Here is a 17,554-nt window from a genome sequence, read left to right on the forward strand (position 1 = left end):
GGGTCATCCGGAAGTGACCCTAGGCGGAACGGTCGCCATGGTAGCGGCGGGGCGCACTGCTGGGCGGAGGGAAGATGGCGGTGACAGGGTGGCTGGAGAGTCTGCGGGATGCCGAGAAGACAGCTCTCCTGCAAGATGGTAACTCAAGGTCCCCCGCAAGTTCCCTTAACCTTTACCCTAGGCTCCGGCCCTCCGCGCTGGCACCTCCGGAAAGGGCTTCAGAGCCTGGGACGGCAGAGCTGGAAGGGTCGCGTCCCCCACCCAAGCCAGATCCTGCATTTGCAGATGAGGAAACTGAGGCCCAGAGAGATGGCCTAACTGGAACACGCATCTGTGGACACCCCCTAGTTTCCTGTGTACCACCTCGCTCCGCTCGGAGTTATGTTACTAATAAATAATGCGTAATTCCTTTCACATTCATTATGTCATTTGCTCCTCACCGCTGTCCCAAAAGGCTGTTAATTTTCCACCCCATTTTACAGAAGAGACAACTGATCCAAGAAGGTTTTAGATCAGCCCCAGATCCCCAACCAGTCAGTGGTACAACTGCATCTTGACCTGGGATCCCATGAACCTCAGCCTTGGGGTTCCATTGCTGAAGGCAGCCTGGTGTCATGGAAAGTGGAGGGACCTCGGGTTCTACTTACGACTTTTCCATTAATTCACCGGGCTCTCCGGTCGTCCCCGTACTTGTTTGGACCTCACTTTCCTCATCTGTAAAATGAGTTGGATGGGCTCCTTGTTATCTCTGAGGGTCTTTCCAGCTGTAATATTGTTTGTAAGTAAAGCTCTAAAATGTTCCATGGGTCTTCAGGGGAGACAGAGCAAGGGCCAGGGGCTGTGCCTGGAAGAGATGGCACAGGGGTATGGAATCCTGACGGTCACTCTAGGGTTGTTGGGTGTTGGGTGTAGCCCCCCACCTCTCCCCCAAACTTAAAGGTCCCTTCCTGGATCCACTTGGGAGCCAGAATGAATTAGGTCTTAATTTCTATAGTTTTTAGGCCACCTACTAGAGATTCACAACTGCAGACACAGGCCAATAAGGGAAGCATGGAAATTAAAATCAGCTGTTCATTTGCTCATTTATAAACACAGCATTTAAGGAGGCTTTACTGTGTTCCGAGCTGTGTACTAGAGCAGAGAGAAAAAGACAACAAGCAGACCATTATTAAATACACGGATACACCTTGTCAACCCTCTCCTGTAGATTTACCCTCCTGCTGTGTGTGGGGGTGGGGTAGGTGGGGGATGTTACCTCCTTCCCACCAAGAATCACTGCTATTGGTAACGAGAATGCAATACACTTTATATTTTTTTCTGAAATAATTTATATTCATTGTGGAAATAGGAAGAATGAACAAGCCAGCCATAACCCTATCATTCAGAGATAATCTTAATATGCATTTTCATACATACACTTACGTATTTTTTCTATACTCATACATATTTTAAATAAAATATCATACTAATATACCTAAAAATTTTTATATTCACATACATATGTACATACCTATATAACAAATATGTATTAAACTATAAATAAATATTATATAATCTTTGGGTAAGGGAGAATATTCTAAGTACAACTTCTGTGTAGAAACCACAAAGGAAAAAACAGTTGACTATATAAAAATTAAACACTTATTTGGGAAAACTCACTTTAAACAAACTTAAAAGGCAATTGAAACTATTTGCAACATATATGACACATAGTTAATATAGCCAAAGCTCAGTTAGATTAGTAAGAAAAACATGAATACCCAATAAAATAGGTTATGGCCTACACAGGTAATTCACTAGAAACACGACCAGTAAACCCTGAAACAGCGTCAACCTTACAAATATTTAGACCATACAAATTCTCCTAGAATGGTTATTAGCGCATGGACTTTGGCCTCAAGTGAGTTTGATCCTGGGCCCATCGTGTCCTAGCTTTATGACCTTGGACACAGTATGACTTTTAAGCCTCAATTTCCCTCATTCGTGAATGGGGGCACATAGGATTATTATGAGAATTAAATGCAATAAAACATGTAAAGTCCTTGGCCAAAAGTAAGCATTGCATCCTCAAGACTGGACTCAGGACTGGACTCCAGGGGGAGAAGAGGGTCAGGCCAGGCACCCTCAGCTACTCATAGGCAACACCTTGTACCCCACTCTTGACAGAAAAAGCCCTCCCAGCTCTTCGAGCTCTCCGAATGACTAAGGATGGTGTGACCTAGGGGACTGCAGAAAGACATGCAGATTTGGGGGTGAGTTCCCCAGCATATATTAGGAACAACTCTAGAGAACAATGTCCCAGAGGAGTGAACTGGACAGGAAAAGGCTTGGTGGAGAGGATGTCATTGCAGGTTTTGGTTAGTGGCTCCCTTAGCCCTTTGGTAAAGGGCCTTGGGGCTCATAGTCATCAAATATATGTTGGGCCTGCCTTCTGAGCATTAGTCCTCTGTCATTAGTCTCACCAAGGAGCCTGCCTATATCCACGTACCTGCCTAAAAATAGGGGAAATGACATAGCCACTCTTACAAAACTGCTTATGGTTACAGTACATTGATGGAAGAGATGGGCTAGGATATTCCCTTGGGTTCTTTCATTCTTTCAGTGAAAGATGAATCAATGTTCATTCTCAATGAGAATTTAGTGGAGCTCCTGATATACGCCAGGTACTATGCTTGGTGTTAGGAAAACCATAGGCAGGGGACATAAAACCCCTCTTATTTAGTAGAAGAGACAGGCAGTCATCAGTCGTACAAATGTAACATAATAACCAAGGTAAATGCCATGAAGAAAACACACGGAGACTGACAGTGTGTGGCTATGTGATAGGAACAGCATACAGCTGTGCAGAAGAAGGCAGAGCAATGGCCTTGCTAGAGGGTACTTGGTTGGGAAACCCAGTTAGTATCCTGAAAACATAGGCTTGTTTTAGGAACTGGGGAGAAAAAGATAAATATATCATTCCTGAAGAGTTAGATGCTTTTAAAAGTATCATGCTATGTGGTAAATGCTGCACTGAATAAAGCATCAGAGAGGCACAAACAAGGAAGCAAATTTTGCCAAGGTGGCTGGGGGTGATAGTTTAGGAAGACTTCCAGCGGAAGTGACGCTGAGCTGGGTTTTAAAGGGTGAGGAGTTCAAGAGATAGAAAGGAGTGTGGAGCTATTGCTGGCAGAGGAAACAGCAGAGCAAAGATACATTGAAAGATAGCTTCAGAAAAGAAGAGAATCCCAGGACAGCGATGGGCGGTGGTTGGCAAGGAGTGGGAGGCTCGGGGAGGGTTTTTCAGTATGCCCAGGGCCATTGGTGTTTCCCAGGTGGACCCCACTGATCTGCAAAGCACCAGGCAAGAGGAGGCTTGGGGTTAAGGCACTCTCTGCTTTTGTGTGTAGGGAGAAGGAAGGTGCACTATTTGTTCCCAGATGGGAAGGAAATGGCTGAAGAATATGATGAGAAGACGAAGGAACTACTTGGTAAGTGACAGGGGCTCCCAGTGGGCCCTTAGGAACACTTGGGGTGACCTAAGCGCACTCCTAGCCGGAGGCTTGAGGGAGGAGCTCAGCAGCAAATGTGGAAGCTAGGGGAGACTGAGGCCTTTGAGGCAGGATTGTTCCTGAGAATAATCTGAGGCCAGGGCTGGACACCAGAGTGGGAGTTTGACCAGTAAATCCCATTCCATCTCCAAAAAAGTGGGAGAGTGGGTAATTTTTCTAAGGTAGGAATGGGAATGTAGAGAATCGTTGGGAAAAAATCTCTCTTACAGAGAAGGTGGAATTGGAAGTGAGCCTTGTAGGCTGAATAGTGGTAAGGGCAGGCTTTTCATTGCAGGGTTTTGGTTTTGGTTTTGTTATTTGTTTTTGCTTGTTTTTTGCCTTGTTTTTTGAAACCACAGTGAGAACAAGCAGGTGTCAGAGGCAGCAGCTTCTGACCTTGTCTCAGAGGCAGCACTACTAAATATTGACCCTTAACTTGGAGAATGTCTCAGTCGAAGGGAGCCAGGGAGCCAGGGAGCCTGGGCTGGAAATGGTAATTGTGTAGCATTATCGTTTGTGTTCCTGCAGCTCTTTTCCTCTAAGAATAGGCTCATGAAGAGGGGCTCCAGCTTGGATTTCTGGGAATTATTTGATTTGTCCATTCTCTGTTCCCAGGCCTGCACATCAGCATTAACTGACTTCCCAGACCTAGGCGGCTGGTTCTTTGACCCAGGACCTGAGGCTGTCAGCAATGGGAGTTAGTCTCTTTATTAAGTTCTACCTGAAATGCTAAGACCAATGATGGAATCATGGACTGGGTTATTTTCTTGTCATTATCCTTGACTTTAATTTCTTCCTGGGTCTGATCGACAGGTAGCATTGGTGAGGGAATTTCTTTTTCCCTTTTTCTGACAGCTCATAAATGTCCAGAACCGACAACACAGATTACACTGGTTTGCATTCTCTTAGTCTCCAGTCTTAAAATGTGTGTCCTGCGCATGTTCAGTCACAGAGTGAAGTGTTGATCCCTCCTTATTATGAGCTGCTTGGGCTCCAGTCCCAATTGGTTTAGTCTGGTGCTATTAAAAATCTTGATGTGTTTAGCATATGACACTGATTTGGTGGAAACCAATACAGTAGTAATATCCTCACAATGCATTGTAATTTATAGCGCTCCCAGGGGGTGACAGCGTGGAATGCCTAACAGGGGCGAGCTTATGAAAGCAGAGGCCACGTGGGCTAACCGCCACCGCCACCAGGCCAGAATCTAGTCGCAGCTCCTCTCCACCAGCCCGCCGTGTCACCTCTCCTCCACACAGAGCGAATCGAACAGCTCTAGCTGCTGTGGCTATAAAAACAAACAAACAAATAAAACCCAGGCCTCCTCGTTGTGCTTGGGCATGAAATTAAAATGAAAAAAGCCCAGATTCCTTCATTTGTAGCATCCTACGTGAACCTGTCACTTCTCTTGGCAGGCGGGAAATAGACAGAGGCTCCAAACTCGTTTTTCTGCACTTGATCTTAGCCAAGAGGCCGAGAAGCAATGTAACTCCTTTTTCTAAAAAGCAGAAATGGAAGTTCATAGGAGAACATGTTTGTCTAAAGTTTACCTAATAACGATGTTAATGCCATAACTTCTATTGGGCACCATGCTAAGTGCTCTGTGTGAAGTATCTCCTGTAATCATCCTCACTACAGTCCGCTGAGGTAGGTACTGTTGTTCCCATATTACAGTTAAAAAATAAAAAGGGCGTTCCAAGAGGTTAAGCACCTTGTTGAGGAGCCCGTTGCCAGGATTTAAACCTGGGTCTGTCTGAGTAAGAGCCCATGCTTTAGTCCAGCACAGCTTACCGTTGGCAGTTGAGAGGGTTTAATCCTGCTTTATTTTCTTCTCACTAAATTTTACTCTCCTCAGAACGACCTGAGTGGGGGCTGGTGAGAGCAGGACAGAGACGGGCAGGGGGCACCGCCAGGCCCGCGGGGCAGCTGCCCCTTTCCTCACCCGTCTCCCACCGCCCCCACCCCACCGCGCTGCCGGCAGCCGCCCTTGCAAGATACTGTTCATTATTAACTTTTAAATATAAATACTCCCAGGGCCTGAGCTTTTTATTTGTGCATTCTATGAAGTAAAATATGGACAGGGTCTTTGTGGCCATAAATGGGAATAATTTCCATTTTCTCAAGCTAATTATATAAATTTGATAATTGGTGAAACTGGTATTCTGTTAGAAAAACTGAGAAAGTAATTTCCAGGGGAAGAACTGCCAATAGTGCATCTGTCTAGGATGGAGTTCTTTTACTCTGTGATACTAAGCATAGCGGTGTCATATTTTTTTCTACTCTGTCAGTGCTGTTCATTCCTACCCCCTGCAATGAATGCCGTATGTATTCATAGAGGAAAAAACTGAAGGGCCCTGTAACAATGATCGGAACATCAAACCAGCCCCAGTAGAGCACAGCGTGTCTGGGGGGGGGGGGGCAGAGGCTGAAGGGCAGGCGATCCCCCAGCGATTACATTTGGATTATCGGCCTAATCTGCTTTGGTATTTGACCGCCAGCCTAACCACCCCAGGCTGCATTTGGAGGATATTGAGCACTTTCATCCCCAAGCACTTCACCAGCTTTATAAATGACCCACTCGATTCCCTTCAGCCTCCTTAGGGATGGGACGTGGCAGCTGTTTAATAGCCACACAGCAATGTTGCAGTGTTTTAGGGCAGAAGAGAAGAATCCTACATCCAGTTTAAGCTGCAGGGAGTATTTAGGAAGGGGGAATGTAATTATCCACATTGGAAGTGGGCCAGGGCTTGGAGCTTTGGGGAGAAAGGCCTTTAGGACCTCCACTTTCCAGCCCACCTGAAAGACGGGGCCTCCTTTCAGCTAGCGGCCTGGGACATCAGCCTGCTTCCTGCTGACTTAGGAAAAAGCCCCCAGGCACTGCTTCCTTCCTATACTCCCCATCAGACCCTTTATAGGGTCGCTGAAAGTCTCCTTTCCAAGGACTGGCCCTGGCTCGGCCGGAAGATATGACAGCGTCCCAGGGAGCTGCCTTGCACACACCAGTTTGGGTTTAACATATAATCAAATCAGAGTGACAGCAGGTGGAAACACTCTTCTGTTGCCGCAGGAGCTGTCCTTGAGTTCAGGAACAAAGACAGGACAAGAAATACAAAATGTGGATTTGCATGTGTGCGTTCATGTCCACGTCCATGGGAAAAAATAACCAGGACTTCACCAAAATCATTTATTGGATCTCGTAATGGAATGAGTAGGGACACTTCTGCATTCTAACAAAGAATTTAATCCCAAGATTTTTTTTTTTTTTTCCAAGAGCTGCAACAGTCAAAGGTGCCAGGTTCCTGTAACCTGAGCAGCTTTTGAAGGTCAGTAGTAAAGAAGTGAGGAGCTAATTTTCCTCCTGTGCAGTGGGCTCCTTGGGAAGGTTTAGGTGCAAAAGCCAACATTTCCTTGGGGTAAAAGAAAAGACAGGAAATCCTGGGGTCAGAATTGCCTCTCCTGGCCATACTGGTATCAAGCTTCAGGACATAGGATTTAACAAGTCCCGTGGTTAGAGGAGCACCTTACTATCCAGCCCCAGATAATTAGGTACACCTCATAAATTATATTTTCAAATAATCAAAGTTTTTCCTTTCAAGGCTAAAATATAAAAAGAGAAATAGAGCTACTTAAAAAAAATAGAAATCTTTCTAAACATTATACATTGTTATCAAATATTTATAGAGTATAATTTTAGTCTTTTAATAATGATTCAAATTCTTGACTTGGAATTAAGAGGCCTGAATTTTTAACTGGCTTTTGCCAGTTAGTTTACCTCTCTGAGCCTTGATAGTTCCTCATACTCTGTCCCCTGCAGAGGGGTGGCAAGGGAAGAAATGCTGCTTCTCATTTAAAAAACACAGGTTTCGGACTAGATGCTTTCTGAACGAACCTCCACCTTTAAGATCTGTGATGGCTGCGCTTCACTGTATAGCAATCCCCTCAGGGTCTAAGGGTGCTCGCTTGCCATCACACTGAATGGTCCCCTGTGCTTTGTAGTTCTGACACTGCCCTCTGAGGTGAGCTGTCCCCTCATGCAATTGCCAATGTGCCTGGGAAAACAATTAATTTCCTGCCGTATTCTACACGTAGTGTTTTATATACAGAGTCTGAGTGAGAATCCAGGAGTGATCTTCCCTACAGTACAGAGTGAGGTGTGTGGGTCTTGTCACAATAAGCCGCAGCTTGGAGGCATTTGTCACTTCTGAGTTTGTGGCTGTGACAGAGGCCCCCAGAAGGCTGGCTTCCAGTTACGCGAGGTGCTGTATTACATGAATAGATTTGGATATACTCCTGGTCACAGTCCATTCACTTAAAAGAGTAGAAGTATTTGTGAAAAAAAAAAAAAGTTGCCTATAAAGCATATTTCCAAGTTTTACTCTTCCATATTAATTTTCATTATAAACTTGGAAATGTGTTTCTAGGGAGAATTTTTGGCCCTAAGACGTAATAAAATCACACTGCAGAATGCACCAGACCTTGTAAAAGCACACATTCAAGGGAAAATTCTAATTTTACAGCACACTTTGGTGTTCAGCTTGCGTGCCTTACTTAGAGCAGTGAGGGTGTTTGGGTTTGGCACAGCTGCTCAAAAGGTCTCAAACGCGCCGCTCCCCTGATTTAGAGGATCAGGCTGCAGCTCTCATCCCTGCCCTGGCGCCCCCCCCACCCCCGCTCCGCGCCCCGCGCCCCTGCCAGCCCAGGAAAAGCAGCTCGTCGGAATAGCTGCAGCAGAACCCCTGGCCCTGTTGCAGTTGTTCAGCTCCTAACAGCAGCATCAGGAAGGCTGCCGGCCTTAAGCGACCGCGGGGCCGCCCGGGCTGGAGCACACCCAGCGCAGCAGGAAGGGAAAGGCACAGAGAGGTTACAGGTGCAGAGGGTGCGCGGCAGTGGTGGGCTGCCCCATGGTGACGTCCTGGTGACTCGGCCGCACGGGCTTCCCGGGGCGGTGGGTGGGGGGTAGGGGGGGGCGGCTTTTCAGGCGAAGTCCGTTGAGCTAGTTTTTTCACTTATCATTTCTATAATGTATGTTCTTTACTTGAAGAAGAAAGAAAAGCTTTATGCAAGCATCTGGCTTGTAAAACAAGGTAAAATAGAGATAGTTGTTTGCATTATAAAAGGATAATTCTTCACAAAAAACATTACATCCTATATAAATAATGAATTTAAAATATGGCGTATGCCTAATTTTCTTCGGGTATACCTGAAATGAGTGAATTTCTATATTTGGACTTCCCGAATCGTGAGACAAATCTGCCTATCAGCTTTCACCCTCTTAATTCATTTTTTCCTTTGCACATTTTCAGGGGGAAAAAAATGCATGTCAACTCACTCATTTTGGGATCCAAATTTCCCCAATTACCAGTAGCTGCTCTTTTCCCAGCCCTCACATTTCCCCCTTGCCGGGAGCCACTGCTGGGGGCGGGGGTTTCTTAGCTCCACCTGGCTTCTTGCGGAGCTGCGCTCCGATGGACAAAGCCGGTGCAAAGGGGCCTGAAGCCCCCGCGTGCATGCCCTTCCCCTCACCTAATGTGAGGCTGACGATTCAGCAGAAAAGAGCAGAGCCCCTTTCTTGCCCATAATCCTATTTCTGCTTTCTCTCTCCAGTAAGAAAATGGCGTGTAAAAAGCACCCTAGGAGCCTTGGGCCAGTGGCAGATTGAGGTGGGAGAGCCAGCACTCCATGGAGCAGGGAACCCGGCGCCTGAACTCATCAAGGAAAGCAATGCCAATGTATGTTTATCTGTCAGGTGTCTTGGGGAGGCGGGGCTGAGTGGGGAGTGGGCTGCCAGCTCTTGAGGACGGGGACCATGCCTTGTGCCCACACTGCTCGAGAAGTGTTTGCCTGAATGAATGCCCAAGGGTTTTTGCTTGGTCATCCCAGGGCAAGGGCCCTAGGCCTGGAATGTCACAGCGACAGAAGCACCAGAGGGGAGCTGAGAAGAGCTGAGGGCCTCCCGTTGTGCCTGAGGGCAGAGGTTTGTGGGGGGGAGCCATCCCTTCCTGCCCCTCCCCAAGAACAGTCCTAGAGTTGGATTTGCCTTCTGCAGCCTGTCTTCATGCGCAAGGACACCAAGGTGTGTTTCCAGTGGCGGATTCGAAACCTTCCCTATCCTAAGGATGTCTACAGTGTCTGTGTGGACCAGAAGGAGCGCTGCGTTGTTGTCAGAACAACCAACAAAAAGTAAGCAGCGAAGTTGGCAGTGGCCTGCCTGCGTGTCAGCTGGATGTGGGTGGGGTTGGACTTGGCTTAGGGCTCAGACTCCTCCCTACCCGGGGGGGGCGGGGGCAGAGAAGCCTCCTCTCCCAGCTCTGAGGGACGAAGGGAGGGGGGCTGCTCAGAAACCCCAGAAGACGGCAAACGCTGAAGGGCTTCCTCCCTGCAGGACCAGCTATAATAATGTAATCAGCTTCATCAAGGCAAGGAAGTTTGAACAAGTGTCTGGTCTAGTATGTGGCATATACTAGGGCTCAATAAATATTTTTTGAATGAATGATGAGGGGATCACCTAGTTACTAACTTGCGCTCTTAGGTGCTTCTGTTGTAAGATCATTGTGGCCTTGACCTCTGGCCGGATCCAGTCCATAGTGAGCTTGGCCAGGTGATACCACTGTTGGAGCTGGCCTGGGAGGGAGCTAGGGCCTGGAAGGCCCACCTGTCTGAGGTGGCAGTTACAGGACTTTGAAGTATTGGTCTAGGAGCAGCAAACCTGACCCCTCCCTGGACTGAGGGACAGTGGGCAGGTGCTTGGGCCGCTTGAAAGTCTCTCACATTATGTTTCACAAGGGGCACTCACCTCCCCTTTGCTCCTGTCGTTGTGGTCTGCTAGGGGGAGGCAAAAGGTGGGGTTGACGGCACAGAGGTGGCCGAGGTGGACATTTGATCCCTGCAGGGCTGCTTCCGGGCTGACCGTCTTGGAAATGTGTTGATCCTATTTGGGTTTCTGGAGCTCTGACTGATCACAGGAAAAAGAAGAGCCCTGCCACTAATCAGTCTTGCTGCAGGCCAGCGGGATTGCAATGTAGGGCCAACTCCCCTGACGTCTATTTGGGGCATTGAAATGGAAGGTTTTATGAGCTACTGGCCCACAAGCTTTGAAGCCACCTAACATGCCTCTTAGGGCGCTAAGCTTAATTTCGCTAACCTTACTGGTTTACGTGCATTAAGGAAGACCTGGCTGTTTGTCCATCTTCTCAGACGGTGTGGTGCCAGCCTCCCCTCCCCTATCCCTCAGGCCCTCAAGGCCCACAGAGAAGCAGAGTGGTTCCCAGGCTCCCCAAGTGCAGCCCTGGGTCCTGCCCACTTTTTATGACCCCCCGCCCCCCACCCTGTCACTTTGGCAGGGTTAAGGAGACTGGGAAAGGGTGGAGATGAATGAATTAATTTCAGGATTATTGCTGTACATGCAGCCAGCAGGCCCTGCAGTGGGCCTTGTCTATAAATATAAAGTCATAATAATAAGGGTTTGCGTTTATAAAGCACTTTGAAGCCCTCAGACAAAAGGCACTTTATTCCTGTTATTGTTCTCATCATTAACAGGAGTCAGTGCCTAAAGTGGAATTTAGCAATTTCAGGCAACTGAGAAATTGCCTTTAGGAAAACAAACTCCGTACTTCAGCAAGCATTCCCTGGCGTAAGAGGCCTTGGGTCCAAACTGGGAACAAAAGTGCTTCTGATAGCACTTGAATCTGCAGCCCAGCAGTTTGTGGAGCTGGCTGCTGCCTCCCTTTCGTCCCCCAGAGGTCACTGTCGAATACAGATATCAGGCAGAAATGTGATTACCAGGGAGTGAGAGAAGAGAGGCGAACCAGCTCACCAGAAAATTCATCCGAGGCCAGATCCTCTGGGTCCCATCTCCTGCACGTATCCAGCCATAGGTGGCGCTGTTGGCCAGGAGCTCCGTGGCCGAAGGCCCACTCCAGTGCCCAAGGGGCTGGGGGGACATTTTTGAACTGAAGGGTGAGGCCAGGTGGGACGGGAGTAGTGCCTTCAGAGGGGACAGGGCCAGAGACTGGAAGGGAGGGGAGTTTGTCAGTGCCCACTTGGAAGCCAGCGCTGAGCAGCTGGTCTGGCGGCCCAGCCCAGCTCTGCCCAGCCTTCCTCAGGTCCCTCTGCAGGGAGGTAGGTGAGCGGGATCACTAAACCCTTCATCCTGAGTTTACTGGCATTTTCATCTTCTCTCTGGAGTGGTAATGTGTTCCATACCTTTACTACCACTAATTAAACAGAGCTTAATGGCCTTTCCTTTGAGCAATGCTTAACTTCTTCAGAATACTTTAAAAATCTGTTTTCTGATTATCATACTTGTCCAGAGGTGGGCAGGGCACATATTTTTATTCTTGTATTATATATGAATGATTACCTAAGTGGATCTGTAGGGTCAGCATGATGAACTGACTTGCCAAAGGTAAAGTTAGTAATGGTCTCAGAGCCCAGGCGTCTGCAGTTCCACCCCGCCACAGCGTTTCTCTTATTTGCTTCTTCGTTCACCTGACGGTTCCATGCCTGCCCCAGTTCTAATATTCTGGAATGTGGTTCTAGTAAAAACCAGATTTCTTTTGTCCATACCTGCCTTGACCCTGAAGAACTGGGATGGCTACATTTTTCTTTTTTTAATTTTTTTTATTTATTGATTTTAGAGAGAGAGAGAGGAAGGGTGGGGAGAGGCAGAAAGGGAGAGAAATAGTGACTTGTTCTTCCACTTATTTGTGCATTCATTGGTTGACCCTTGTATGTACCCTGACAGAGGATTGAACCCACAACCTTGGCATATTGCAATGACGCTCTAACCAAATGAGCTACCTGGCCAGGGCTAGGCTGGCGACTTTTCTTGAAGGAATTGATTCCAGTGTATCATGTGCTTGGCCTCAGATATTAGTGAGGGAAGGAAGAAAGTGCTTTTCCAGGATCCCAGTGTGGCACCATCTGTTCCTGTTAAGAGCATTTGTGCAAAAAGAAGGTTCTTAGCCTCAGCCTAGAAGCTGGCAGCTGTAAGTGGAATGAGGCAGGGTGCTGGAGTGGGAGGGTGTTGGCTTAAGTCTGGCCTTTGCCACGTATTAGTCGTACTATTTTATGCAAGGTTTCCTCGTCCATCTCAGGAGAATACTCATACCTTTTTCACAGATTGGGGAATTGGATGGAATCACGTATGTACAAATGCCCAATGTGGTGGCCAGCCATAAGTAGGTCCTCAACAATCCTTTGGAAATTGGAATGTGAAGGGAGCTTGGCTGATTTGACATCGGTGACACTAACACTCTTGGAGATGTTAACAGACATTGCTAGAAAAAAGGGTTCTATGCTGAACCAAGTTTAAGGAACTCTGTATTAAACTAGTTTTTCTTTGGTAGGACTGCTGAGAGCCTTTAATATGTCAATGTGTATTGTGACTCTCCGGGAGGGGCTGCTGTAGGCAGGGCTGTAGTGTCTGCCCAGGGCTTTGATGTTTCAGAAGGAAGGAAGATTTGCCTATTGGTTTTCTAAGGGCTGCTGGAGGCTTCTGTGGCCTGCTCTAACCAGCCCTGTGTACAGTTGTACGGGATGCCCCCTAGAGGTGTGTGGGGCATGGCCCGTATGACTGTCTACCGTGTCCCTGCTTCTACTTGCAGCCTGTCCTCCAGTGTCTCTCTGGAGACCTGGGCTCCGTGTGCTCCCACTTCACTGCAAGGGAGAGTGGGCTGGGAAGGGACTGGGGATTGGGAAGGCAATACAGTGGGAAGAGAGAGTGATGGGGTGTGGTAGGCCATGTCTTCTTTTTTTAATAATCCTCACTTGAGGATACGTTTATTGATTTTTAGAGAGGAAGGGAGAGAGAGACAGAGACAGAGAAACATTGATCGTTGCCTCCTGCACGCGCTCTGACTAGGGGGTCGAGCCCGCAATCTCGGTACGGACCCTTAAAGGAGATCAAACCCACAACCTTTTGGTGTATGGGATAATGCTCCAACCACCTGAGCCACCTGGCCTGGGCTGGTAGGTCGTGTCTGAAACAGCCCAAACAGGAGCCGTCCTATTGGCACACATTGAAGAAGCAAGCTGGCCTATTCTAGCCTGTTGGCCTGGCCCCTGTGGGCTGAGAGCTTATCTAGGGCAGCTCCTTTATCTGGGGAAGAAACTGAGGCCCAAAGCCAAGTGGGCTTCCCAGGGCAGGGCCGGGAGTCCCCCTGAGCGCTTTTGCTCCCACACACGTCTTTTGAACACTTTTGAGACTCAGAAAGGAAGACCATCATGTGTTAAGTGTGCTGCGGGGACCTGCAAGGTGGCTGGGTCCCTGGGGGGACCACCTCCCTCATCTGCCCTGTCCTTGGACAGATGCAGGGAGCTTAGACCAGGTGGTCTGTTACTTAGAAGCGAGACTGTAGGAAGACGGAAGGGTCAGGAAGTTGGGGAATTATTATTTGTTATTAGAGCATCTCTATTTACTAGTTTTGTGACTTGTACAAGATATCTAACTTTTCTGTGCCTCAGTCTCCTCTTCTGTAAAAGAGAGTAATAGAAGTAACCAACCTGAGAGGGTTGTTTTGAGGATTCAATGAGTATAGAACAGTGACTGGCACAGAATAAGTATTAATAAATGTCACTTCTCATTGTGTGACTGAGACGGAGAGCAATGAAGGGAGATGGAATTGGGGGTGTGTTGGGGCATCTTCAGAAAGCCCAGGAACCATCTGCTATAAAGAGCTTAACTTTTAGCCCTGGCTGGTGTGGCTCAGTGGATTGTGTGCTGGCCTGTGAACCAAAGGGTCACCAGTTTGATTCCCAGTCAGGGCACATGCCTGGGATGTGGGTCAGGTCCCTAGTAGGAGGTGTGCGAGAGGCAACCACACATTGATATTTCTCTCCCTCTCTTTCTCCTTCCCTTCCCCTCTCTCTAAAAACAAATCAATAAGGAAAATTTTTTTAAGAGTTTAACTTTTAGCAGAAACATGACATGGCCTCCTCAGGCAGGGATATGGCCTTGTTTCTTCTTCATCCTTAAATTCTGAGCTCACAGCTCAAGGCCTGGGACACAGCTGATGCCTAAGAAATGCGTGCTGCCTACCTAGGGCTGCCTGAGGTTGAGTGTTCTGGCTTCTGCAGGAACACAGTGGGTCTCTCTCCAGTCCATGTGCTGGTGAGAAAGTCAAGTGCAGTTCCCTTCGAGGCAAACCCCAAGGTAAGGAAATGAGGGATGGGTGGGTGGGGGCTGTTCCCTGAGGAGAGATGCCCTTACTCCTTTGAACACTGCCTGTTAGGAGCTTCCGAGGAAAATTGTTTAACCTCAACCAATAAACTAAAGCCATTACAAGAGACTCAAGACAAAGCTGAGTCTCCAGACGCACCATTTCCGTTCCCCTAGCCTGGTGAGAAGTCTCGCGGAAGGACGTGGGTGTAGGACAGAGAAAGGGGCCAGCCACGCACCTCAAGTTCTCTTTGACGTTGTTGCCACCATTGCCATTGAGGCCACGCTCCAGAAGTCTTTTTCTAGTCCCACTGCCCCGGCCTGGGCATGTGGCTTGAGAGTACCCCTGTCCCACCACCGCACAAGCCAAGTCGGTAGAAAGGGTGCCCCCATGGTCTTCAGGGCAAGGCCTTACACAGGCCCCTGGGGTTTGGCTGGGCTGCATGCGCCTGGGCTGCTTCTCTCCCAGTTCAGCTTCTTGTGTATATTTGCAAGGAAGATGTTAACACTTCCTAACAAGCCTTTGTGTTCATCTAATCTTTTCTGTTTAACCTTTGACTCCCCCCTATTATCAGTGTCTGCCACCTTTGCTGGCCAGACCAAGGGCCCCAGGAAAAGACCTCAGCCTGGGCTGGATAGGAGGAGGATGAGGCCAGCATTCCACCCCGGTCTGCAGGCAGATGGATCGCCTTTCCCTGGGGCAGAGCTTTGGAAAATAAAGCAAACCTGTGGTGCCATTAGGATCTCCCAGCCCCCACTCCTTTTGAACTGTCAGCCTTTAAGTAAACATTCTTTTCCTGCCGTGGGTCCCAGCACCTTGGCGGGGAGCGCGGAACCTGGGAGGAGAGCCTCTGCTCAACTGAGGGATTTGGGCAGGGAGAGCAGGGCCAAAGTACTGCATTGATGTCAACTCTCTGAGTCCCCAGGGCATCAGGGCTTTTGAAGTGGACTCGAGGTAGCTGTCACCACAAGGACCAGGCTCCTCTGAAGTACTAAAAGCCCCATCCTCTCCAGGCCCCTCACTTGAGTTTGTTTGTGCCTGCCTGCGGCGCTTCCCTTCCCAGCCCACACATCCTCGGCAGCGGCAGGGCAGCGGTGCCGCTGCGCCCGCCCGCCCGCCCGGGTGACAGGTCTGGCGGCCGCTGACAGCGCCTAGCTGCGCTTCCACTAGGGAGAATGCCAAATGGGCCTGTTGCTAGAGATGATGAGCAGGCCATCCCTTGTGCTCTGGTGTGATAAGCACCAACCCAGGAGCAAGAAATGGCGGTCCTCACTCTACTGATGCTTGGCTGTGAAACGAGGCAAGACATTCCGCCTCTCTGAGCCCAAGTTTCCTCTTTGGTAAAGGTCAAATTTCCTGCAAAACAAAGTCCAGTTACACATGTTACGGACTTGGTGTTGCTATCTGGGGTGGGTTTTTTTTGTTTGTTTGTTTTTTTGCTAAAAGGGATCATTAATCTCTGGACTGGCACCTGCAGATGAGAGTGGTATGTGTGGTGTGTGAAAGCGGAGAACTGGCTCCGGGTCTGGGGTCCAGCCTCTGCGAGGGGTCACGTGGTGGTCCCCTCGGGCAGCTTTCTCCTGTGGACATACTTCCCTATCTGGCCTACAAGCTAATTAGGCCTTGAGAGACCCCGAGAGAGGAAAAGGTAGCTGAGACCATCAGGGGAAATCTCACATAAATGGCAACTGTCTGTCCCCAGTTTGAGGGTACAGCCTCTATTCTGTCCCTTGTTAGTCCACATGTCCCATTTTCTTGGGGTACAGAGGAGGTCTGCTTGCTTGGGCTATCTGCATATTCCGTGTTTCCGCCTCATCTTTGGTAGTCCCAAGCCTGAGTATGAGTCCCTCCAACCCTTGGTCTAGTTAAGGAATCATGATCAATCTGCTCTTTTACCTCTGGACTGGCCAGAAGGCCTGTCATTCTTTCTAGGGCCACTAAGCTCCAAAATGCTGGTGTTCAAACTGGCTTCCCTGCCTCTCTGGCTATTGGAGGGTTTGAGAAAACTGTGGAAGTTTGGCAGCACAAGGCCTGATGCCCAGGGTAACCTTGTTGGATGTCCCAAAGGCCCCTTTGTGTCCCCACAGGTACTACAAGAAGTTCTCCATTCCTGATCTGGACAGATACCAGCTACCTCTGGATGATTCTTTGCTGAGCTTTGCTTATGCCAACTGCACCCTGATCATCTCCGTAAGATGCACCCAGGCCACTGCACCAGGGAGAGGCTCCCACTTTCCCTGCCCGCTTCTCATTCCACAGGAGTCCCCAGTTTCCACCCTAACCCTTGGGGTGCGCTCGCTACAGAGCAGGCTCCTCCGCCTCAGCATGGGGAGAGCAGCGCCGGGGCTCGCAGCTAGGAGAGGACAGAGCGGGACGGTGAAGGGCGGAAGTCACAGAACTGGGGTTCTCGTTCAAGGCCTGTTCCTACCCAGTCATGTGACCTTGAGCAAACAGTTGAACCCTGTAGGCCTCAATTTCCTCATTTGTGAATAAAGGGATCAGAAGGGGCCCCGAGTGTGTGAGAGAGAGAATGGGGAGAAGTGACTGAATTATGTCCTCTTCCTGGCTCCATCTACAGTACCAGAAGCCAAAGGAGGTCCTCGTGGCTGAGTCAGAGCTGCAGGAGATGCTGAAGAAGGTAAAGATGGCCCACAGCAGTGACGGGGACTGCAAGACCCAGTAGTGCACCCCTGAGCCCGCACCTCAGCGTGGAGCGTGGCGAGGCTCTTCCTGCCAGTAGGCAGGGCTTCGCGGCCGGCCGCCCTGGCACGGGGGTGGCCTCTTCTCTTCCAGGCTCTGCAAAAACTGGGCCTCGGGCACTCCTTGCCCCATCGTGGCCTTGTCTCCTGAGTAAACTCATTCTGA

General features: G+C 49.0%; 1 protein-coding gene across 1 annotated transcript; it reads left to right on the forward strand.

Annotated features, from left to right (window-relative positions):
* The first annotated feature begins 63 nt into the window (after positions 1-63).
* Positions 64-17,518, forward strand: DPCD (deleted in primary ciliary dyskinesia homolog (mouse)). The gene is made up of 6 exons (XM_054581727.1): positions 64-138; positions 3,390-3,470; positions 9,135-9,259; positions 9,577-9,710; positions 16,777-16,879; positions 17,268-17,518. The coding sequence occupies exons 1-6, from the start codon at positions 75-77 to the stop codon at positions 17,370-17,372; spliced, it is 612 nt and encodes a 203-aa protein (XP_054437702.1). The 5' UTR covers positions 64-74; the 3' UTR covers positions 17,373-17,518.
* Positions 17,519-17,554: the final 36 nt, after the last annotated feature.

This window comes from Pteronotus mesoamericanus, unplaced genomic scaffold, assembly GCF_021234165.1.
Source record: "Pteronotus mesoamericanus isolate MK-2021 breed Mesoamerican mustached bat unplaced genomic scaffold, CSHL_Meso_final contig_657, whole genome shotgun sequence".
In the NCBI taxonomy this organism is placed as follows: Eukaryota; Metazoa; Chordata; class Mammalia; order Chiroptera; family Mormoopidae; genus Pteronotus; species Pteronotus mesoamericanus.